The sequence below is a fragment of the Leptodactylus fuscus genome, chromosome 11 (genome assembly GCF_031893055.1).
Source record: "Leptodactylus fuscus isolate aLepFus1 chromosome 11, aLepFus1.hap2, whole genome shotgun sequence".
NCBI classification, from domain to species: domain Eukaryota; kingdom Metazoa; phylum Chordata; class Amphibia; order Anura; family Leptodactylidae; genus Leptodactylus; species Leptodactylus fuscus.
In genome coordinates, this window is record NC_134275.1 from 32,337,101 (window position 1) to 32,361,596 (window position 24,496).

The 24,496-nt window shown below is 40.7% G+C and overlaps 1 protein-coding gene across 1 annotated transcript in view; it reads left to right on the forward strand.

Moving 5' to 3' along the window:
* Positions 1-15,650, forward strand: part of LMX1B (LIM homeobox transcription factor 1 beta) — a 125,581-nt gene extending 109,931 nt beyond the window's left edge. Inside the window, exons 3-8 of the mRNA XM_075260202.1 lie at positions 7,299-7,531; positions 10,008-10,186; positions 10,429-10,506; positions 10,596-10,662; positions 12,715-12,876; positions 15,298-15,650. Of these exons, the coding sequence (XP_075116303.1) occupies positions 7,299-7,531; positions 10,008-10,186; positions 10,429-10,506; positions 10,596-10,662; positions 12,715-12,876; positions 15,298-15,455 (877 nt within the window). The 3' untranslated portion in view covers positions 15,456-15,650. The remainder of the gene's footprint in view (positions 1-7,298; positions 7,532-10,007; positions 10,187-10,428; positions 10,507-10,595; positions 10,663-12,714; positions 12,877-15,297) is intronic.
* The last annotated feature ends 8,846 nt before the right edge of the window (positions 15,651-24,496 follow it).

A 24,496-nucleotide genomic window follows, 5' to 3' on the forward strand; every position in this document is an offset into this window, starting at 1 on the left:
TTCCTGATCCAATGATGGAACAGATAAAGTAAAGGGAAGTGTGAACAGAGTTTAAGTCTCTCAGACTTATTGGGGCAGGCTTATTATACTGTCTAAAGGAAAATGGTTTAGTTGCCCATAGCAACCAATCACAGCGCAGCTTTCATTTTGTTTTCTACTTCTAAACAATGAAAACTGTGCTGTGAATGGTTGCTATGGGTAACTAGGCCAGGCCTTCTTCTAGGCAGTTTAATAAGTCTGCTCCAGTATATAATAATACTAGGGTCGGGTGGGCGCCTTCACACGGAGTTACGCTCCACGCATTTTGTCCATTTTACACGTGTAAAAATACACGTGTAATATGTAGTAAGCCATTGAGTTCAATGGCTTTTTTTTAACGCGCGTCTTTTTGCGTGTAAGCCATTGAACTCAATGGCTTACTACATTTACACATGTATTTTTACACGTGTAAAATGGACAAAAAGCACGGAGCGTAACTCTGTGTGAAGTCCCATATGGACTGGACATGGCTGGGCATTGTGAAGCCAGGCCCCTGGCCCATTCGGTATCAGATGAGCACAAATGTGAATGGTAGTTCATTATACCAGTACAATGGTGGCCATATACCCGCATGACAATTATACAATTATAGAAAGTTTAAAGCAAGCCATCTCCTCCCTCATGCCAGTGATGTGTATATATATATATATATATATATATATATATATATATATATATATATATATATATGTGCTACGTTCACATCTGCGGTTTTAATGTAAAATATGACGGACCCCAATTCAGTCGATGAGCCAGGTTCCTTGTGTATCCGCGGTTTACTCGTTGCCCAATGGACCCCAACGACAGAGAGGTAATGCTAATGGGAACGTATTGTCAGTGACAACTCTGGATTTTTACAAGACCATGGAGAGCCACCATTGTCATCACATGGACCATCATGTCTTGTATTGCTGGACAACCCCAAAACACATCTGGCCCCTTGCTAATATCCAATATGACTATCCCCGCACAGATCAACATCCAGCTTTCCAAGACTCTTGAATAACATCCATTTAAGACTAAGGTCACACATAGCAAAACGTCTCTAAAAAATGATGCTGAAATACGACAGAAAGAAACGCAACAAAAACTCTTGCGTTTTTTTAACTGCTGTTTCACTACGTTTTTAATTTTTCCCTCAAAAACACAGCTTTTCTGCAATACGTGGATGAGATCAAACAACATCTGATTCACGTTGGTGAGACTGTAAAACGCTGCATTTTTTTCCACTGAGTTTCTGCAAGTGTGGCCTCAGCCTCAGGGAGAATTCACATGGTGCAACTGGGTCCAATTAAAACTGCAGCAAACTGATACAGTTTAACTGCACCCAACTGCACTGTGTGAATGCACCCCGATGTTCACATGTTGCTGTTGTACTGCAGTTATTGTCACAAAATTTTTACCGCAATTTGTAGCAGTTTGGTGCAAATACGTCTTTATTAATATTACTATTGTCGCCCATTTTTTTCTTGAAACAGATAAAATTAATGAATGGCTAGGTAGTTAGCAATGATCTTCTACGACTGTATCTAAGTGTTATCTTGATATATTCCTGCAGAGCTGAAAAATAAAACATCCTTGATGTATAAAACTAAACCGATGCAGACCCGCAATGTGTATCTAAGCTTGCAGAGACAGGGGGCTCGGCTGCAAAAGTGCTGTCTCTATGGTTGCCAACGGAGAGAAACCAAGGAACGTTGACGGGACACTATACCATTGCTCGGGCTCTATTATGGGATATTTAAATAGGAAAGATAAGTAGGAGAGAAGAGGCAAAGTGGGAGCGAGAGGCCGAGAAGTGCTCTGCAAACAGCAACATTCGATAAGGTGCTTTATCTGCATCTGTGTTTGGGATAAGGATCAGAAGCACCTGTACACACACAGCTAACATCAGATCCCTGGGATTACCAACACCTTATTTAGGGCTGTGTGTGCCAGCAGGCCGCTCTATTATATGCCGCTCTAAGGATCCTGTCTTAAACATGTAACCTTATTTGTACAACATTTTATCTCCTCTTAGCTCCTGGCTTTGCCCTTCAAAATCCAGTATATATAAGGATATGCCAAGTGATCAACGGGCCAAGTACTGACAGAGCCGACTTTCTTTGTTCTATATATGTCTTCTAGGTTTCGGTTATCAGCAGAGATGTAACTTGAGGCTCCTGGGCCCCAATGCAAATTCTGCAGCAGGGCCCCATATTGGCTAGAAGCCATTTGATTTGCTGGCCCCTTCATTTGCACCTGCTATAGCTATGCTTTGTTTGGATACACACTGGTTAGCTGATGCAGAATCGCTGTTGCCTCTTTCCTGTGCTGATGGTCTCATGGTAAAGCTGGAGCTCAGTCCCATTCGAGTGAATGGGGTTGAGCTGCAATACCAAGCACAACCTCTACAATATATAGGGCACTGTCCTTAGTATTCAGTGAAGAGGCTGCCTCTGCAACCAGCAATTTTGGGGAATTTCCGAGTGTCGTACATCCGCCATTCACATATTGACAACCTATCCTAAGTTCAAAGCGTCTTTAAAGCGAATTTGGCTGTGACTTTCAAACTTTGCAAGGTCTACTATGGGAATCTTGCAGTGGATCCATCTCATCTCAGGTTTTTCCTTCCCCCAGCTTCAGATTCCAAATTTTATGCTAATGTGCTATCATCAAAGTGAAGGTCAACATGCCTGATCCTTCGTTCTTCCAGTTTCATAAGTAAAAAGTTGTGAGGCTCCTTTTGTATCAGAGCTCCATCCTGGAAAGGAGGTGATGTCACCAAATCCATAGACATGATGGTAAGAAGCCTGCTTAGTGCAGAACCTGAATAATGGGTTAATCTGATGAAGCTAGTCAGTAGACATCATTATCCAATCAATAGTCTCCAGATTGCTCCTCCATATTGATTTCAGCATTACTTATTACGTAAGATCAAGACAATTGGTAAAAATTACTGTTAGGGCTCATAGTTGCTTGAGATCCTCAAAGGCAGACTTATATTTTTATACATGTCTAATACGGACTACCCTTCCTGTTACGTAACAAGGAGCAGTGGCAATTATAGGCAATCGTACGACTTAGTTCTCAGGGTCTTGATACGTTCCTCTGTTAAGATCACAGGTGCATTTTGAGATCACTACACCCAAGGGTGGATAGAGACAGCAGAAGACCCATGTGCAAAACACCCATGCTCTTGGATAGCTCATCATAGAGCGCCCCCTTATGTCTGTCCAAGAACCAACTGGGAACTACATCATGACATTCATGAGCTCAGTGCCTTGCACACAGAAAAATCTGCTATGATGGTAACAGTGCACCCGTCCCCTTATATTCTGGGTCCCCATAAAACTGCACAGGTGGCATCTAAGATGTGCCTGAGATTGTATTATCATAAACCCCCAATGACCATATCTATATACAGTATATCTTAGCAATTTGTACATCTATAGACCCTCAAAGTCTTTGTGCAGCCCATAGGGCCCATCATGTGGGTGTAGCTGCAATGGTGAAAAGATTTATAATGTATTCGTATCTGTTCTGGTCAATGCATAGTTAATAATATGTAATCATTATGAAATATTCCCATTATAATATAGTAATATTATTAATAATTTGACTTCATTTGTATTGGAGCCTATGTTAAAAAAGCTATATAAAAAATATCAAAAATTGTGCGAGCTCCCGGCCATGGACGGATATTGTTCCATTTCTGTGAAAGTTCTAATTGTTACGCAGAAGCGTAATTGCAGTTAAAGCGCTTTACTTCTCCGGCAGCTGTTTCATGCCTATTCTGAGAATATTACACATGAAGTCTTTAGGGTGTCGTTGTGCGCCGATACGAAGCGGAGCAGGGGGCAGGAGAGAGCTGTTAGGAACAACAGCACGCAAGACTTTTGGAAATGAAAAATCGTTTTAATTCGAAGGCTCGGAGCAATAACGAGAGGGGTCCTCGTAAATTTCTCAGCCCTGTGATAGATATCGGTCATAAAGGAGAATCCACAGGAAGTATTTTATTAGTCAGGGAGGAGGGACGGATATCACTTGTTCTCTTTACGGCTTTGAATGCGCTTATCGGATAGAAGAGGCTTTTAACTCATTCTGTTCTTGAAGGGGTTAACGTCAGGCCTACTAACTTTTGATAACCCTATACAAATAATGTATATATACAATTTTCCGGTTATAATAGGAGAAGGCTATAGGAATAGACACGGCTATTGGAGACAATAATTATGGATGCAGTAAGAACGCTAGCATGCATGATGTTATAAAACGCAATATGGGCAATATCTCGGATTTTATGTAGAGTTTTCTTGCCAACGTTTACGAGGCAAAACCTCTCCAACAAATCACACACAATAGTTGAGACTTAGAAATACACGTAAATGACTATTGTAGTGATTCGCTTGTAACCCAGTTCAAAGGGGGCTGCACTGATTCCGAGGGATGCTCTGGGTACACGTACTGCATCAGGGTGTAGTTTTATAAAGGGCTGACCTATTATTGTCTTCTCTTCTTATCACTTGTGATTTATTGGCTTATTTTAACATAGTCTTTCTTGAAATGATTATTTATCATGTATAGTCCCATATGGTCAAGGGGCAGGATAGTAGAAAGACATCCACTGATACTCAATGCTGGAAATCTATGTGAGATATTGGATACTAGATTCTTGATACCTATTCATATATCGCCCAGATTTTTAGCCTTATTGCTAAATTGGTTGTGTAATACATGCTTGATTTATATGTAGACACCCCTACTCTATGAACTTCTATGTTTAGCTTGACCTTGACATGTGTGTCCATCTGGCAAGAGCCATTTCTAAGGGGACTATCAAGGCATCTTCCTCAAGTGCAGGATATCCAAGGGACTGCCACACATACATAACTTTACCATTTTAACGGACGGCTAAAGGTGGCCATAAATCGTAAAAAAATGTTCTTTTGGTAGACAGGTGTTCCTCCCGACATATCCATTCAGATACCTACTTGGTTCCATGACTACAGAATAGGTAGAGTGGTAAGCCACTGCTGGACACAACTTGTGGCAATTTATCTGCGATGAAAACAAATGATGGGTCAAGATGGAATTCCACCAGTACCCTTCTTCAGATGATGTCAGGGGAGATTTGGGAGACCCTCATACACAGTTGGCGAGTCCCACCACAATTGTTTGGTTTGGCCTACTTGGCTCCATTATGGCTCGGAGTCAGCCCACCAGAGTACCACATGATCTACTGGTGGGCCCAAGCTCTAATACAATAATGGTCCAGTAAAACTAGACAACTTATTTGAAGGACACTATGGACTGTTTCCTAGGGCTTGTTGAAGGATGGGCCCCCAATCCATTTTATATGGTTTTTTGAGTCCAAGGAATTCCAGTTCGACATTTCTTTGAGTCCTTGTGTCTCACTTCCAACTAGTTCTCCAATACTTCATTACAGTCTTCTCAGACAGGATAGATCCAGTTTTGGTATCATATCTGGTGCTAAGTCTCCTCTTGCTCTGAAAACTTCCTGTGGGGTTAAGGCCTATAGTTCAGGCTTCCTGAAGCACGCTTAATATGAGCACCATAGTCCCATTCTCTGGCCCTATAATCAATGCAGTAGTAAAACAATTAAACATGTTTGTGGATACACAGAAGGAAATGAAGGGCTGGAGAGAGACAGCGGAGCAGCAGAAAGAGAGATATTGAAAGAGCAAACATGGAAATGAAATTGCTAAGGAAAAGTGAAGGACCAAATTTAACGCTAGATGTGAGCTGCATAGATAAAGAATTAGGCGTTCATTAAACAGATGGTCAAGAGCGTCCTCACATCCTCTGAGTGTATACTCATCATGAATCATCAACTTCACCGGCACAATTATATGTACATAATAGCACAACTATATCATATGGCTATAGGTCTGGGGAATATGTGTTACCATGTGATGCAGCCAAGTGTTATGATGATAGATAGATTTATAGATATGAGATAGATAGATAGATAGATAGATAGATAGATAGATAGATAGATCACATCAAGATACATGCTGGCATTGATCATTAACCAGAGTACTGTTTACTATGGGGTCTTTACCCTTCTATGGACATCCCTGAAGTGTCAAATCTGGGCCCTGTTGTTAAATCTGTATATGGCCCCAACATAACATGTTCTATGTATAACAGTATTAGGCTTTGGGCCCCCTTAGGTGACCTCTACACCCTTCTACATTCTCCATGGTATATAAGTAAAGCCTTTAACCTCTGATTCTCATTTGGGTCTTACTTTTTCTACCATCCTGATCTTATACATGTGACTGGTACTTACAGACTAGCAGCTAATAAGCCACCCTCCTTCTCAATGAGAGGGGTTGCTCTGACTGCAAATACAGCTCCGGGTATATATAGATATTTATAGTATTAAAGAATTGGGAAAGAAGAAACACATGTGGCATTCACAACCACATATGAACATGAGATATTGTTTCATTTATTGTTTAGACAACTTGCGTTCTTTGAAATTTCGTGAGTAATAAGTTTACTAAGAGACAACATTGTGACAAATGGAGAATTATTTCTGCAAACCATTATATTCTGCATTTTCCTGACTATTCACCAAAATTTTAATTTCTTAAAGAAAATCTCTCTTGGATAAGCAATAGTCTAAAAATTAGAGGCATTATCCAGCTCTTAAAGGGAGTCTGTCAGCAGAACTCAGCCTGCAGATAGATAGGTTAAGGTCACCTGAATCAAACCATGTTTTCCCCTTGTGAATTGTTGCCTCTCGTATGACAATATGTGAATGATCTCTTTGAAGCAATGGTGACTCCCTTGTGGTTCCAAATAGTTTATATGCAAAAACAGCTTTCTTTTGGTAATGGAGGCAGCAATTCATGAGAGGAATACAGTGCTGGATTGAGGTAACCTATCTATCTGCAGAGCTGGGTTGATATGCTGGGTTCTGGTGACAAACTCCCTTTTAGGGTGGACTAACACTGGTTTGTTGATACGGGTTTGACCCGAAATTGTATCCATTTCATTATTCCTAGAGGCCTATTGACTTGTACAATCAGGTGACTGTGCATGGAATTGCAGTTCTATGCCTGTGTAAGTAATGTAGGGATGCAGTACTTTTGTAGCCCCTGATATAGTGACTAAATTGTCACAGCGCCTCTAGATGGCAGTTAATATGGCCTATTGGATGCTTCAATATTTCTTAAAGCAATTGTACCTCTTTCTGGGAAAACTCTAAATAGCTGATAAATTCACCGTTATATATGTATCTCTTTCAGGCTTTTTGCAGCAAAATGCAGCGGTTGCATGGAGAAGATCGCCCCCACGGAATTTGTCATGCGTGCCCTGGAGTGTGTGTATCACCTGAGCTGCTTCTGCTGCTGTGTGTGTGAACGACAGCTAAGAAAAGGAGATGAATTTGTACTGAAGGAGGGACAGCTTTTATGTAAAAGTGACTATGAAAAGGAAAAGGACCTTCTAAGTTCTGGGAGTCCAGATGACTCAGATTCTGGTGAGTAGAAAAGTTTAAGGCAAAAAAAAAAAAGTTTTTATACCACAAGTAGAGATGAGCGAGTACTGTTCGGATCAGCCGATCCGAACAGCACACTCGCATAGAAATGAATGGACGTAGCCAGCACGCGGGGGGTTAAGCGGCCGGCCGCTGTCAAAGCGGAAGTACCAGGTGCATCCATTCATTTCTATGGAGCGTGCTGTTCGGATCGGCTGATCCGAACAGTACTCGCTCATCTCTAACCACAAGTTGTCTCAGTACCGAGATCCTTAGTGATTGACTCTGATCTGTGCTGAAACCTGGAAGGAAGTGTTTAGTTTCCCTGCAGCACCACCACAGGACAAATCAGGTATTACACAATTCCTTTTGAAGTCCATGAGCTGCCCCTGTGATGCCCAAACATGATGAGTCCCCCAGAGAGGACATGTTCTGTATAGTCACTTTCCATTGTAACAAATAGATGAGGATCTTGAACTCAAGAGAACTCTGAATCCCCTGATATGGAATTTGACAATGAATTTTCTAAACTGTACAAACCCTTTAATCTTTTTTTATAAGTATATAAAATCTCTTTATAACATATAACAATATGTCACATTGTTTGACATATATTACTGTGTATGCTACAATGTATCAAAGCTCCTGCTTCTTTCTACATATTTCTTTTCACGCTGTGAATCCTGTTTGTTTTTATAGCAAGCAAAGTAAGCAAATTACCCATGGACTGAAGTAGATTATTCTAGAGAATTCAGAAACAGCTGACATGTCAGAGACAGGCTAGAGAATATCAGGACGCCTAAAGGGCACCAAAAAGTAAAAAAAAAAAAAAAAATCATTATTTTGTATGTATATCTTCTATACTGTGTTATACTCTCTGTACACGGAGTCTCGTAGGTTATTCTGCAGCACAATGCTATTCCTCTTTGTATGGTATATATGCCAGAATGATATATCTCCATACCCCCTCACTCACAGCATGACATTATATATCTCTGCAGGTTCTTATAACTCTAGCATTTTATTTTATAGCTTTGCATATTACAATATTGCTGCTCAAGTCATTATATCACTGCATGTTATTACGTTGCTGTTCAAGGTATTTTATGGCTTTGCCACGTTTTTACACAGATGTCTGGTGGTCCAGAATGTAAGAGACTGTCTATGTGATATATATGGCTGTGTAAAGTCAAGCCAGTGATTCTCTATGGGCTCATTCACAGAAATGACTTAAAATTTGCAACAAAAAAGATACAAAATTTGCAATAATTTGTTAAGCATTTTTTGTCTACTATTCTTTCTCTTCCTTCTTTTTCTCCTGATTTTCCTTCTTGTTTTTCTTCTTGTTGTTTTGTCTGCTCTTTTTTCTTCCTCTTCCTTTTTTACCTCCTGCTTTTCCTTCTTTTCCTTCTCCTTCTTCCCTTTCTGTTTTTATTCTTCAATAATATTTTGTCAGTTCTATTTTTATCCCACTTCCTATTTGTACTTCATCTCCTTTTCCTTCTTCCTTTTGTTCTTCTGTCTTGTGTTTTTCTTCCACCTCCACCGACCTCTTCTTTTTTCCTATCTTTTTTTTAGCTACTGATTTCTCTTCTCCATTGGCTTCTTCTTCTTGTATATTCCTCCTTATTTTTCTCTTTCTCCTCATTCTATTTCAACATTTTTATCTGATGTTTTCTCTCTTCCTCTTCCCTCTTTTTCTCCAACTGATCCTCTGTTTCTTCCTTTTAGTCCTATTCTGTCTGTAGCCCAAATTTGCTCCTTTGCAGGTAGGTTCACATCATGATGTACCTGCTGGGGCTAAAACCTGATGCATTGTCCTCATGTAAAGGCTGACACCTATTGCTGCTAACTAGAGATGAGCAAACAGTAAAATGTTCGAGGTTCGATATTCGTTTCGAGTAGCCCCTCAATATTCGACTACTCGAATCGAATATCGAATCCTATTATAGTCTATGGGGGGAAAATGCTCGTTTCAGGGGTAGGCAACATTCGATCAAATTATACTTACCAAGTCCACGAGTGAGGGTCGGGCTGGATCCTCCGAGATGTCTTCTCTGTGCAGCTTCCCCGCGGCGTCTTCCGGCTCTGAATTCACTCTGCCAGGCATCGGGCCTGGGCAGAACCGATTGCACATGCTAGCACTACAAGCGGACATGCGCAGTCAGCTCTGCCCAGGCCCGATGCCTAGGCAGAGTGAATTCAGAGCCGGAAGACGCCGCGGGGAAGCTGCACGGAGAAGACTTCTAAAGGTAGGAGAAGAACCAGCGTTGATTGGCCGACTGTATAGCATTCGGCCAATCAATGCTGGTTCTGCATCAAACTTTTCCATTCGAATAGCGAGTGGTACTCGATCGAGTACAAGTATTTCGAATATCTACTCGATCGAACACTACTCGCTCATCTCTACTGCTAACGTAATGGAGAATAACCAGACAAAAAACCTTGCTCATATGTGGTCTTTTTACCTATATTACAGTAAAGAGTGATGATGAAGATGGTGACATAAAGCCAGGAAAATGTCATGGAAGTCAGGGGAAGGGCAGCGATGATGGTAAAGACCCAAGAAGGCCAAAACGACCACGGACAATCCTCACGACGCAGCAGAGAAGGGCATTTAAAGCATCTTTTGAGGTGTCTTCAAAGCCTTGCCGAAAGGTATCGTCCTTACTTTCTTAATGTCAACTAGCTCAATTTCATCAAATCCTGATCTCATTTATAAAATTTGATGTCTGGACAGAGTAGAGTTATAGGACATCCTTCTCAAGAAAAAATAATACTCTCCTTTATGCTGTAATATTACTGATTGTAACTCATAATCTTATGTATATGCATTTACTGATGTTATATAGGATGATACCTATGATATTGAACATAACCATTTCCTAACAATTTCACAGGTCAGGGAAACGTTAGCAGCCGAAACAGGACTTAGTGTGCGAGTAGTCCAGGTGTGGTTTCAGAACCAAAGAGCAAAGGTTTGTCATAGTCTTTAATAAATACGTAAAGTTGTATAACATTGTACATCACATTGTTACTGAGTGTTTTCTATAATTCTACCAATCAGATGAAGAAATTAGCGCGGAGACACCAACAACAGCAAGAGCAACAAAATTCTCAGAGACTCGGTCAAGGTAACTAAAATAATTGTTGATAGCAGCTTTATCTTTGGCTTTTTCCATAGTACTTTATGTATTTATGTTCTTTATGCATATCTGTTATCAATATATTGACTTTGGGATAAGAACTAGTGACCCATAAAATAGCCTTTTAATCCTGCCTTACTCTTACCCTTGTTCTCTACCATCCATAATTCATGTAGGCCACGGGTGCCCAATACGTCGATCGCGATCTACCAGTCGATCGCAATGGACGTATGGGTCGATCGCGGGATGCAGCCAGGGATCCCCGCTGTCTGCTTCTTCACAGCACAGGCTGAGAGTTATCTCTGGACACTGGCAGGCTGGGGCTGTGGCAGCCCCGCCTGCCAGTGTCCGTAGATGACTCTCAGCCTGCGCTGTGAACAAGCACTTGCAGGCCGCTCTTAGGGATGGAGGGGGCCAGGGTGCTGCTTCTTTACAGCGTAGGCTGAGGGTCATCTCCGGACATTGGCAGGTGGGGCTGCCGCAGCCCTAGCCTGCCAGTGTCCAGAGATAACTCTCAGCCTGTGCTGTGAAGAAGCAGACAGCGGGGATGCCTGGGCGGCCACCTCTCACGATCCGCCTGGCCACGCCCACATGCCCCTCCCCACCCACAGACACGCCCACAAGAAGTGGGTAGTCGATCTTAGGGCTTGGTCATTTAAAGAAGCTCACATGCTGACAAAGTGTGAGCACCCCTGATGTAGGCCAACCTTGTCTTCTAAATATAGAACTATATTGTCTACTCATTTACATCCTCTAAGTGTTATCATATCCCAGTAGGGACCGCTATGGGTCCTCATCAACCCCATTTTTTCATTTAATGGATTTAATGTTTCTTAGCCAATGTATGTTCCTTTATTTGCACATATGATTCTGTGTGATTTTGGGTGATACATTGTGGCTTTCTTAATTTATAGTATGTATCTGTAGAGCGTAAGCTTAAGCTTCCACTTTTGTAAATATAGCATACTAATCTAAACTCATATTTGACCATATAAAAGCACAGTTTTTGAAAGAATCCCAATGAATACTAATAAATCCCATATTAAAAATATGTAAAACCCATACAGGAAGAGAGAAAAGGTAGCTTGAACAGAGCCTACATTTAATTCAATGAAGCTGAAAATATTTCACAAAAAAATTCAACCTTGAAAATCCTTCAAGATTACCAGTAAAAAAACACAACAGCAAAATTTACAAGTAATATCTTAAACCTTATATATCAGTCTTCATCAAATACCATATATCATATGATGCCAAAACCTTAGCCATAACCAAAACCATCGTAAAAGCCTTATAAATCTGTCCAATATGTAAAGCTGCCTAAAAATAACATCAATATAATTTGAGCCCTATCCAAAATAAAAATGTTTCCCAAACTTTATCCATCAGAACCTTAAACTTAATCCCAGTCCTTTGTAAATCCTTAATTCTAGTTTAAGTCCTTCTAAATCTTTAACCCAAGTATTGTGTGTGTCCTGTATGAGGAACTCTATCCGAAGAGCTAAACTTCCATCGAGGGCAATCGGCAATGTTAACTTACACCACTGTAATAATTTCCAGCAAATTACCAGGAATATTCTCGCTTATCTTGCCTTGAAGCTGTGTGTCTGAAATTGTGTTTCAACCAGGCTGTGACCCTAATATATATCATAACCCCCCTAATCCATTAATACAATAGATTTGCAACTTTGTGAACTTTTTTTTGCCTTTTTATAGTGTTTTTTTATTTGTATCCTGTCAAATAGAAGGGATTGTCTGAGACTGGAAAAACTATCTGCTGATTTACTTGAATGTGCAATACCAGAAATTGCCTACAGACAGGAGTGGCACTGTTTCCAGAAACCAATCAGACTGCTTTTTTTCTTATCTTTGACAATCCTGTTAATTTCAGTAGATTTTTGTGCAAAGAAAAATTGGGTATTTGTGTCTAGCTAGTGTTTGATGGAATATAGTATGACAAAAAGTTAGCAGACAAATGATAGACAGATAACAAACTTTGCAGGACTGAGTGCATTAATGTGGCTCCTTGTCACCCGTCAGAGGTCATGTCCAGCCGCATGGAAGGGATGATGACCTCATACGCCCCACTGGCCCCCCCACAGCAACAGATCGTCACGATGGATCAGAACAGCTACAGCACAGACCCCTTCCAGCAAGGACTCACCCCTCCACAAATGCCAGGTGACCACATGAATCCTTATGGTAAGCTGCGTGCACCCTGTACAATGACACTAAGTATCACCAAGTATAGAATGCAAATGATAACGCCTGTATGGACGCAGTGGAAGGAGAGAGGTTGTCAAGTCTCTATGTCTATGTAACTGGAACTGTCCAATTGAATCTGGTCATATTATTCACTTTTTATATTTTCGTGCTCCCTTATGTTTGGGAAAAAGCATTACAATGTTTGGTGGGAGGTTGGGGAATTGATGTTTCAGGTAAGAGTTATGTAAAGTTGCATCAAGCTGAACTCTAAGCAAAAGCTAAATATCTAGTTTTTGTTTGGAGTAGTCGTACCCTCTCTAAAGTGTCACCTACATCATTAGGAGATCCATGGTTATCTTCTTGAAGCCAACTTTCATGCCAGGTTCTGCGAAGTGGTTGATATATCCTGCCCAAGAACCAGTATAGGAAAGAACTTGTACATATAAGTTCAGTAGGTTACTTCTTGTACTGGTAGCGACTAGTTTACTATATAGTACTAGTACTATGAAGGTCTCAGTAAGGAATGACCACCTGGGTGAGACTTTAGGGATGGGCCTGTCTACAAGACCTCAATTTCAGGTGCAACTTTGGGGGCATGAACCACACTCAGACACACAGTCAAGGCAATTTATGCTTAAAAGAGTGGTTGAGTTTATGCTTATATTCCATTTACCTCCTCCTTATTATCCATTATTGAACCTCCATAGCGCTCTTGAGTGAAGGCTTTAATTGTGTTGAGTTTTTCACGTACCTGGAATCTGAACCCTACCAAAAAAGGTTGAATTACATAGTGGAATCCATCGTACAAGCATTTGGGAAAATTATTTTCTCTATACGCCTTCTGGTTTTCCCAACTGTCCACTTGAGCCATTTGTGACGTGTCAGCCAAAGCTTACCAGAAAGGGTATATATACACTGACTGATGAGTGTTGGGAGATCCTACTACTGAGAAAAGTGGTGGACACTGAATTACATGAAAATTGTTAGCAATTTTCTGTGGGATTGGAAACAGTGCTGCAAAGTAAGAATGCTTTCAGAAATAGAAGGGTTAATAGTTTATTTTCTGTCATTTAAAAAAGGAATGAATAAAAAAAGAAGACTCTAAATGCCATCAATATTTGGTGTGACCTTTGCCCTTTGCCTTCCATCATTTCTTCCTTAGTACTTCCAGGCAGTGTTTGAAGGAATTCAGCAGCGAGGTTGTTACTGCCATCTTGGAGAACTAAGCATAGATCTTCTGTGGATGTAGGCTTGCTCCAATCCTTCTGGCATTTCATGTAATCCTAGACAGACTTGATGATGTTGAGATCAGGGCTCTCTGAAGGCCATGTCTTCACTTCCAGCACTCCTCCTCCAAGGGGAGCTCACCCCAAATACTATAATTGGGCAACTCAGTCCACCATCTCTCCAACCCACATGAACAGGAGCTCGTATAAAGTAATGGTCAAGCATGCTCTATGACATTCAAGCAATTAGTAGTAGTCTAAGCAGTCACACTCCAACTTATCTGTTATCTATTGGAATACATCTTTGACATAGAGCAATGCATTCTTTGACCCTATAGATTGTTATTTCACAATGAAAATATCTACAGGATACCAAATAAATGTCAGAAAGTTGTGGGTCCCATCACTGGAACCTGAATAGGTTCTCTCAACCCCTATCTATGGGCCATATCTATAGAGGGTGCAGTTGTAGCATCCACTACCATGCCATGGACCCTGAGGTGTCCTTCTTGCAATATAAATACACTACTATTCTAAATGGCATACGGTAGGTAGGGACCCCATTACAGATTTTTCATTTGGACCTACGAGCTTCAAGTTCCTGGCCACCTCTGCTGGTGGAGATTGAATGGAGACTTGACCGTGCATTTCCATTGTTCTCCTGGAGATCAGTAGCTCCATTAACATCTAGACTTGTATAGAGAGAGCCATTCCTCCACTCATTTTCAGCAGCCACCTCACTAGTTGGGATTGGGGTCTAGGGAGTTTTGTTCTGGAGAGGTGGGACCCACATCTTTGTGGCTTTTACTGTATATCTTATCCAGTGGATGTCCCATACTGTAAATGCTTAAGATGGGAATGCACCTTCAAGAATTCAGTAACAAAGTAATATTGTAGAATCAGATTGTTTAGTTAATATTCCACATATATTGGCTGTCATGATATGTAACAGTAAATCAATGAGGTTGTATGACACTAGAAGAAAGGACATAGCACCACTCTTGTCCCTAGTTTGTGCCTTGAATGTTGCAGTACCAGCTCATGGCAGGAGTGGCGCTGAGTTTAATAATCAAATTGTTAAAATTCTGCCAAATTTCACAATTGTTTGTCATTTTTTGTGACCCATTAAGTGTTTTAAGTTTATTAGTATTTTTTACATTCTATTAATAATGTTTTTTTGCGTCTCCACCAGGTAATGACACCATATTTCACGATATCGACAGTGATACCTCTTTAACAAGTCTCAGTGACTGCTTCCTGGCTTCCTCAGAAGTCAACTCAATGCAAGCCAGAGTGGGAAACCCCATTGATCGACTGTACTCCATGCAGAGTTCCTACTTTGCATCATGAGGACTTCCGTCAGCTTGGCCCCTACAAAAACAATAAAAAAAATATGGACCTTTAGAGACTATCAACAGCCATATCTGTGCAGTTCTCCTTCCCCCACCAAACTGAGCAGTGAGCAAAAGTTCGGAACATACCAAGAGATTGGATCATCTCGGCCCCTGAGAAGTTTGGAAAAAGCATGAGCAGCGACCTCAATTTTTTTTTCCATTTGCAACGAACGATTATTGTAAAAAAAAAATGGAAAAATACAGTATTTGTATAGAATTGTGTACAAAATAGATTTTTTTTCCCCTCTAGAATATTGGAAAACTGAAGCCACTGATAAAAGGTTTCCCTTGTCTTCTCTGAAACTGCATGAGTGTCACCGTGATGTGGAATTATCAAATTTGAACTGTGACAAGTTATTGTAAATGTGACGTTTTAAACTATTTTTTTTGTTTTGTTTTGTTTCTTTCTATATTTTGGTTTGATTTTCTCCATAGACAAGAAGGGTAGTTTTTAGCCATTATATCATACGAGCAGACAATGATTTCTCAGAGTCATTGCCGTCACAGGAAGGACTGCATGTTTTCTGGAGAGAAATCCATTTTTTTTTTTAAATTAATGGTCTTATGTTCCTTTAAGGTGCTTTAAAGATGAAAAAAAAAAAGAAAAAAAGAAAAAAAAACAACCAACAACTTAATTTAATAAAACTTACAACAGTAACGGATTCTGTCATTTCGTAATTTCGGTCAAATGAAAAAAAATTTTTTTACATTGTTAAAAAACCGATTTCTCAAAATGACCCTTGTTTGCTTCAGTTTGTACGGGAGTCACATTATTGTCGACTATGTCGCTGGTTGTCATATGTAAATATTGTATCATTGCTATAATAGTAGTAGAAGGCCTAAGTCACATGTCCGCAATTTATGTACGTACGCTGATGTATTGTTTATGTCACATACACATCCATTCATTTATTCAGACATCTGAGGGTCATCCATGGACAGCAGAAGATCAGAAATAAGCAGGGTGGAGTATTGTGATTATCACAGGCAGCGGGTGAAGTGTGAATACGGCACAACCAGCACCGCACCTCCCATGAGGCGACCGCTTCAGGCAGCGCTATGCCAGGGCCCCAGGGAGGGCAGCATTTTTTCTTACCTAAGCCAGTCCAGGACAAGCTGTCCTGGACTGGCTTAGCACTGAGCGGTGGATTGGGGAGGCCACTGGAGCAGCGCTGCTCCGGCAGCCTCCCCTCACGCTCAGGCAGAGAGCAGGTCCTCTCCGTTCCTGCTCTCTGCCTGCGAACACCGCTAAGCCCCGCCCCCTTTGCTTAGCCCCCTTTGCTTAGCTTTCTGTCGTTCGCCTTGGGCGGTGAAAGAGGCAGGTTCACCCCTGGGCACATCACAGTACATTGTATAATAGCCATGCTTGATATTGCTGCTCAGATCCATTTACTTGAATAGGACTGAGCTGCACAAAGACCATGTGACAATTAACACGATGTCATCAGCTCAGGGATTAATGTGATGTCATCAGCTTCTTAAAACAGCTGAGTCAGCAGGTCCCAATCTGATGCTAAAGATAGGCATTTCATTTTTCAGCTAAGACCTGACATAGTGCACCACACCAAAAAAAAAACACAGCAAAAACAAACACAGCTTTTTTCCCCCATAGTTTTTTGCTGCGTATTCCTTCCCTTACTAAGGCTGGGGGCCCACATTGCGGAAAAGCAGGGGTTTTTTTTGTTGCAAATTTTGCTACAGTGTTTTGAACCAAAATCAAGAGCGGGAAGGGAGAAGTCTAAGAAATTCCTATATATTTCCCATTCCTTTTGTGGCCACTCTGCAATAAAAACTCACTTTGCTGGTGTAAAATGCAGCGTATTTATCTGCTACACTTCCGCAATGTGGGGCCTTGGCCTTAAAGGGGTTGTCCAGGATAAACTAAGAATTAACCTGTACACAAAACCAACTCCCCCTGCCTAACTTCTAATTTACTTCAATTTAAAAAAAATATATAATTACCTATATCCCTGGAGTGATCATGCAACCACTCCAGGGACACTTTCTGATAATCCGGTGATGTTCCATTTTACCACGAAATGGAACCTCACCATTACTCCCCCCCATCACCATCAATACTTACCAAGCCTTCCTATGTCTGGGAGCGGCTCCTCCCCTCTTCCTCTCTGCTAGTAGTGGGTGGAATAGGTTAGCTAGGGAGACAGTGGAAGCGTGTGAGGGGAAGTAATGGGTGGGATCGCTAGGCTAGGGATACGGGGGAGGGTCTAGTAATGGGTGGGATCTCTATTCTAAAGAGCCGGGGAGGGTGAGGGGGGCTAGTAGTGGGCGGGATAATTTAGTGGGTGAGGGGGGCTAGTAGTGGGCGGGATAATTTAGTTAGTTAGACAGGGAGGGGGAGTGCAACAGAGTGAGGGGCGGCTGAGTGAGAGGGAACTAGCGAAGGTAACATGAAGCTGCACAGCAGGAAGCTACACCAGTAAACAAATGCAGAGGATGCAGCAGCAACCAGAGACACCCAGAAATCACTACAAACACTGCACTGGTATATTAGTGTACTTATTAATCCATTACTAGCACTAACAGACCTTTCTAAAAAAAGATTTTGTGTCTGGAAAACTGCTTTAAAGAGTCACAATGTAACTAAGAAAACCAAAAACGAATGACTTCCTTCCTCCTAATCCAGCAGTATTGAGGTGTTCCTAATTTTATAGGTGATCAGTACAAGACATGGGCTCAGTGGTCGTGTGTGTGTGGTCAATGTCCATCACTGAGCAGTGGTACAGTACGTGATCATTGAGACCAGTGACTGCTTGTAATGGTCACATACGATCCAGTTATAAACAAGGACTGGTCGGCCACTGAGACATCAGTATCAAAGGTTTCAGCATATGTTTTTCTTTTTATTTTATAGCATTTGCATCTCTTTTTAGATTTTTTTTTTTTTTTAGAAACTGGATAATCCCTAGGAGTCACAGACTGGATTTTAGCTTTTACTTCATTAGACGATTGACAATGATGAAAATACACAGCAGGTAAGTGAACTAGAGATCAGAAATGTTATCATAGAAACAATACAGATTTCAGATCAAATTCTGATTCTGATGAATGAAAGTTGCATTGTGATTGGTTGCAATGGGCAGCAAAGAAGTTGTGTTGCTTTAATATTAAGGTATAACAACAATACTGGTAAACTGCCCAATTATTAGGTGGTGACTTACACGTAATCTTAAAACGCATACATCCACTCAATTATGTAAGATTTGTGGTTTATTAATAGGGCGAACTGATTCGTTCCAAGCCCGAATATTCCAAATTGTTTTGTCTGTATGGAAATGGAAATTGGCAATTTGTCTTGGATTAACTAAAATGGCTGCTGTGACATGCATTGCAGTAAATTATTATACTCTTGGGTCTCTTCAGAGGTAGAAAAATATATAAAAAAAAGTTCGCCACGGGGCCCCGCCATTCCTAGTTATGCCACTGATACTCACCCTTCCTCTTTTGTGCCTCCTTGTGGCGCTCTCATGGTCAAATCATGCATCCAGGGTCACCACTGAAGCTTTTGATTGGCACACCAGCAGCCACATTGGCACACTCAGTATGACGTCATGACACTCGGCGGCTCATGTAAGCACTGAAGCCTAATCACAGGATGACCCCAGACACCTTATGTCAATAAAAACCTGAGAGACACCACAGGGAGGCCCAAAAGAGGTGAGGGAAGGTGAAAATAAATGTTTTTGGGTTTTTTTCACCTCCCCGGGCTCCTCTTATTATACTTTGAGGTTTGCAGAGACCCAAACTATAATAATTTCTCTTCCGGTTCTATCCGAAGTTGTTCAAACCAAAACTAAGCAGGGACCAAAATCAACCGAACTCAAAATGAAACGAGTTAAGAGAACATTAAAAAGAGAAATGAATAAGTGTCTGATCACTAGTGTTAAAAAAAATAAAAAAAGTAAAAAAATATATATATATTATACTGAAATTCTAAATTAAAGAAATGTCATCAGGTAAGGTTCGCCAATCTCTATTTTTTGACAATAAGTTTCCTTCCTCTGCATTGTGCTATACTATAATATACACACTATACAACTTCCTTGAAGAGGGCAATGTAGGTTTAAGAACTATGAAAATATGTGTACTTTATCCAGAAACAGCACCACACTTGTCTATGGTCAGTGCCTTATATTCAAGGTCAGCCCCATTTAAGTCACTGGTGTTGAGCTGCAATACCAGTCTCAGCCACTAGACAAGAGTGGTGCTATGTTTGGAACAGAAGCAGATCCTTTTTCTTAAGCGCCTACAACAGTAACATGTAAGATTATGGCAAGTCCTTGTTTTTTTCTTCTCATTTTACTTTTCTCATAAAATTAATTTAAAGGAAATGTGCGGTTAAATAATAAACTATCCTTACACTCTTCAGATTGTAGTGTTTCTTTAAAGGAGTTGTCTAGGATCTGAAGATATATCATACTGGTGATCTATCCACAGGACAGATCATCAGAATCAGACCAATTGCTGTTCGACAACTGGACCCAACACCGATCAGCTGATGTCACTGTCGGAAGTTGTATATAAGGTATACAGCTGGAAGAAGTCCCAGGTCATACACTCTAGTGGTGGTGCCTGGAACTGTAAACCCACTGTTTAGCATTAATTATCTTTATATTCTGGAGAACCCCTTTAACATTTTACAAGGGGTAAGGTGGAACAAATGTATACAATCTATTGAATCTCTAGGATATATCCTGTGATTCCCTGCTGTATATAAGCTTATTTCTTTCCATTCTTTAGCTTTCAGTAAGCATTCTTATATTGGAACATACAAAGTAAGAGAATAATAATGTGACTTTTATAACTACTTATACCAGATCTTGAAATGTCAGTCATCAGAAATAACTAGATTCCTCGAGGGAGGGGCATAGCTAAGTGGGGGTGGTGCCAGAGACATACAACAATCCAATCGTCCTTCATGAGAGCCCACTTCTATCTATAGGAACTTAATTCAGGATAAGGGTTATCTTCAGTTTCATGATGGTGATCTGCCCTGGCTTTAGTTTCCATATTATTAGTATTTCACTATAATAAAATTATTATTTATTAATATTTTCTATTTTTTTTTTTTTAGAACATGGAGAATGTAGTTAAGAGTCTGTATTATGCTGAATTATCTGATCAGACATTTATTACCTATAGACAACCCCTTTATGGATTCTATGGCCATGATATGCCCCTATGCACGCCGTGTGGATCTACTGCACCAAAGGTAGACAAGTATAGGGCTTGAAGGGGAAGGAGAGGATCTTGTTTCTACAATAATCTAGGTCAATTTATGTAATATAAAATACATAAAAATAAACAAAGTACTTTGACTTAATACCAAGTTAATGCCAATAGATAGAAAAATAAAATATAAAAAAGAGATAAATGAAATAAAATATGATGTGTGAAAATGAACTGTGTGTTTAATGGAGACGACTAATCTGTCCCTAATACACAATCCAAATATTGTCCATATTTATCAGCTTTGCCATCCCCTCCAGGGCCTCGAATCAATATGACAAGCTGATGATCACTGGAGGTTTTATCCTGGGAAAAGACTCTGGAGATTAAGGCGTGACCTATGACCTTGTGGATTTTATTTCTCAAGTGTCTACAAGAGCCGTCAGGGAATAGGAAGGTTTAAGCGAAGGCAGAATGAAGATCGTCTCAATAACACGGACCTTCTGTGGCAAATAAAGAGAATTTCAGCACCTGCCGAATTATAAATGCCAATTACACATAAGGGAGAAGGGAGGTTGGAGGTCAGCAGGCAGTTTATTGCTTTCTGCCCCTAATGATTGCCGCTATGTAGAACGTTAACCCCTTGCATACTTTGGGGGAAGCCTCCTGCTAAATTAAGCAGAACCTTTTCCATCACACTTAATTAGCTATGTGAATTCCTTGCCGGAGAAGATTCATTAGCCGGGAAATATGATGTATTGTTATGCAGGGAAGATGGCACATCATGGTACCCTCGTTACGGAATCTGAGGTAGTGAAGCGGGAGCCAGGGGGCTGTTCAACTAAAATCGATCTAGATTATGGCTGTAAATGATGACAGGCCTGTGATGGCTGTAGTCAGGATTTAAGGATGGTGTACTGTGAAGGGAAATATCCGGCAGGGTATTTCCAGGATTTGATGTGCACTTTGGGGCGGGGAAATCTCACCTATGCCTAGTAATTCTTTATTTAGGGAGTCGAATTTTTACTCTCGGTATAAGACCGTTCACAGGACCGGATAGACACACTTAGGATTAACTCTTTAATGGCCGCCCATATGCATTTATACTATTTTACAATATGTATATCAGAGCCAGTCGTGTGAGTTGGCTGAATACTCAGACCCAGGCACCCACTCTCAATAGGCGCTGCGCTCAATAGCGTCTGAGTTAAACATCGGTACCTGGCTAAACACAATGGTGTGGTGCCAATGTCATTCCATGGCAGCCGGAAGCCTAAGACTGGATTCACACAGACCTGAAAATTGCCATTTTTTCACAGCTATGAGGCATCCATTTTCATAGATCCTTCATAGATTTCAGACTATTGAGGGATCTGTGAAAATGGACATAAATAGGACATGGACTATTTTTTGTGGTCCATTAAAACAGACCACGAGAAAACATGGTTATATGAACAGACACATTAAAATCTGTGTGTTTGAAGAATGGCCACGTGATGGGTTTCCAAAAATATCTGTTTTTGACGTTCGTGTGAGTGCTGTGCTTGGGTATTTTCATCAGTCCACATGTTTCTGGGCTACTGTACCAAGGTGGAGCTCAATGCCATATATAACCCACACTTTCTCCGTACAAGCCGCTCTGTTCTGTTGTACTTCACTAGGATTAGGCACATGGCAGAGGTGGACACAGGGTTCCTTTTTGTTTTCTACTGATTTCTTGACATTCTAGCCATTGTCTTTGTTGTGTCTTGTAGGACATCTGATCTAGCAGTTACCCCAATCCAATTGACTTGATGTTACCAGAAACCCTCTTAAATATTTAGGGAATGTGCCATTGACTTCTGGGAAAAGCTAAGCTGGGATAGCAAAAGACTTTGTCCTAGTGATGAGTGGAGGTCACAATGCCCTCACCCCTTGCCAGTTGGCCATGTCTGTACTGAGACAACCTCTTTTAGATCTTTAAAAGATTTTTTGTACATAAGGTACTTTTACTAAAAAGATTTTTATAGTTCTGTAAATTAGTGAACCCACCTACAGCATGTTGACTTGACTAGTGATGACCTGAATGGAATGACCACAAACATTGGTTGGCTGTCCCTGAACTAAAGAGGTTATCCCAGAATAACAACTTACCACCTGTACCACCATTGGGATCCCCACTAGTTATGATCAGGGGTGCCCAATGTTTCCTGTAGAAATGGGGTATTGAACTTTTATGGGATTAATGGAGATAGTCAAGTGCAATGCTCAGCTATCTTCAACAGTCCCACAGATAGGTCACAAGTGGGACTATCGCTTTATTGAAACAAGATACATGGGACACTTGTATACATGATCAAGATCGGTAGTAGGTTGCTTTGAAATCAGTTGGAATTGGAAAACACTACAAGTTCTCCCACTAATAGGTTAATGTAAGTCCCATTGATTGGAAAGCCCCAGTAGGCCATCAGAGGACCACATAAATAAGGACCAGAACATGATATTTTGAGGTGTATATATTTGTCATGGCCAGTAACTGCTATAGTTGCGACATGATCTGAATTCTCTTTTCGTAGTCTTGCAGAAATGGTTTTAGGGAATTTGTACATTCATTCATCTTCTTTATAAGCGGTGCAGAACACAGACAGATGTTCCTAGGTTACATAGGAAGGTGATGTTTAATATTCACACGTGTACTTGGGAGGAGGTAGAGAAAAAAACTGCGAACAAGTTTGTCTTGGGGCATTGTTCATTTATCAGTTGTCAGACGAGGAAGAGGAACCTAAGAGACCTTCAGGTTACAGAGCAGAAACATTTACTGAGACACCCTGGCAACCGGGTTGACACCCTTTTTACCCTAAAATATTGCCCTGGGTTTGGTGAAATTTGCAATTATATTATGTCCACAACACACAGATCTCTAGTGGTTCCTCTGCACCAATCTTAGATCTGACAGCGACTTCCTCCCCTCCTACTATTCAGACACATACATGCTCCCCTCATAAAAGAGTCAACAGAAAGTGAAAAAAATGATAGCATTGGAACTACAACAACGAAAAAAGAGAAAAATGCTGCTCACTCGATGCACAGTGGTGAGTAGAGGTACTGCAGTGGTGTCCACTGAAGTTTTCTACAAATGGTGAACAAGTCAGCTGCACAGGTCATGGCATGGAGACATTACCGGGAGCCACAATGTCTTGGAAGAGCTGATCTGTAAGGGTCCTGGCTGTCAAGCTATCACAGATCTAACATGACATGTGCCAAAACAAGGTTCTACACAATGTAGAGTTTATAATATCCATGCTCCTAATGTTTGATATCCTTATAGCTCTTGGTATACTATTATACAGCAGGACATGTATCTGGACATCTTTGCTTTCTTAGATTTTCTCGTACTCTTTTCCTTTTCTTAATATTGAATCTCTAAAATCCAAGCTCCCCCTGCTGTCCAGCTTTCTCAGCCCATGGAAAACAATACAGTTTTTGCAATTTCCACTACAGCGGCTACTTTTTTTTAAATAAGAGATTACTTTATTATTATTATTATTATTATTTATATAGCACCATTAATTCCATGGTGCTTTACATTTGGGGGTTTACATACAATACACAAAATATACAGGTAGATATAATACTAACAATGACCGACTGGCACGGTGGGGTAGAGGGTCCTGCCTGCGAGGGCTTACAATCTATGAAGGAGATACTGCATATGGTCGAGCTATGGGGTCAGTAATGGGGAGTTTCAGTTCCAGAAAACATTGGCATACTCATGGTGCATTTGTTAGAAAGCTGAGTGGCAACCAAAATGGCAATCATAAGTCTTAAAAG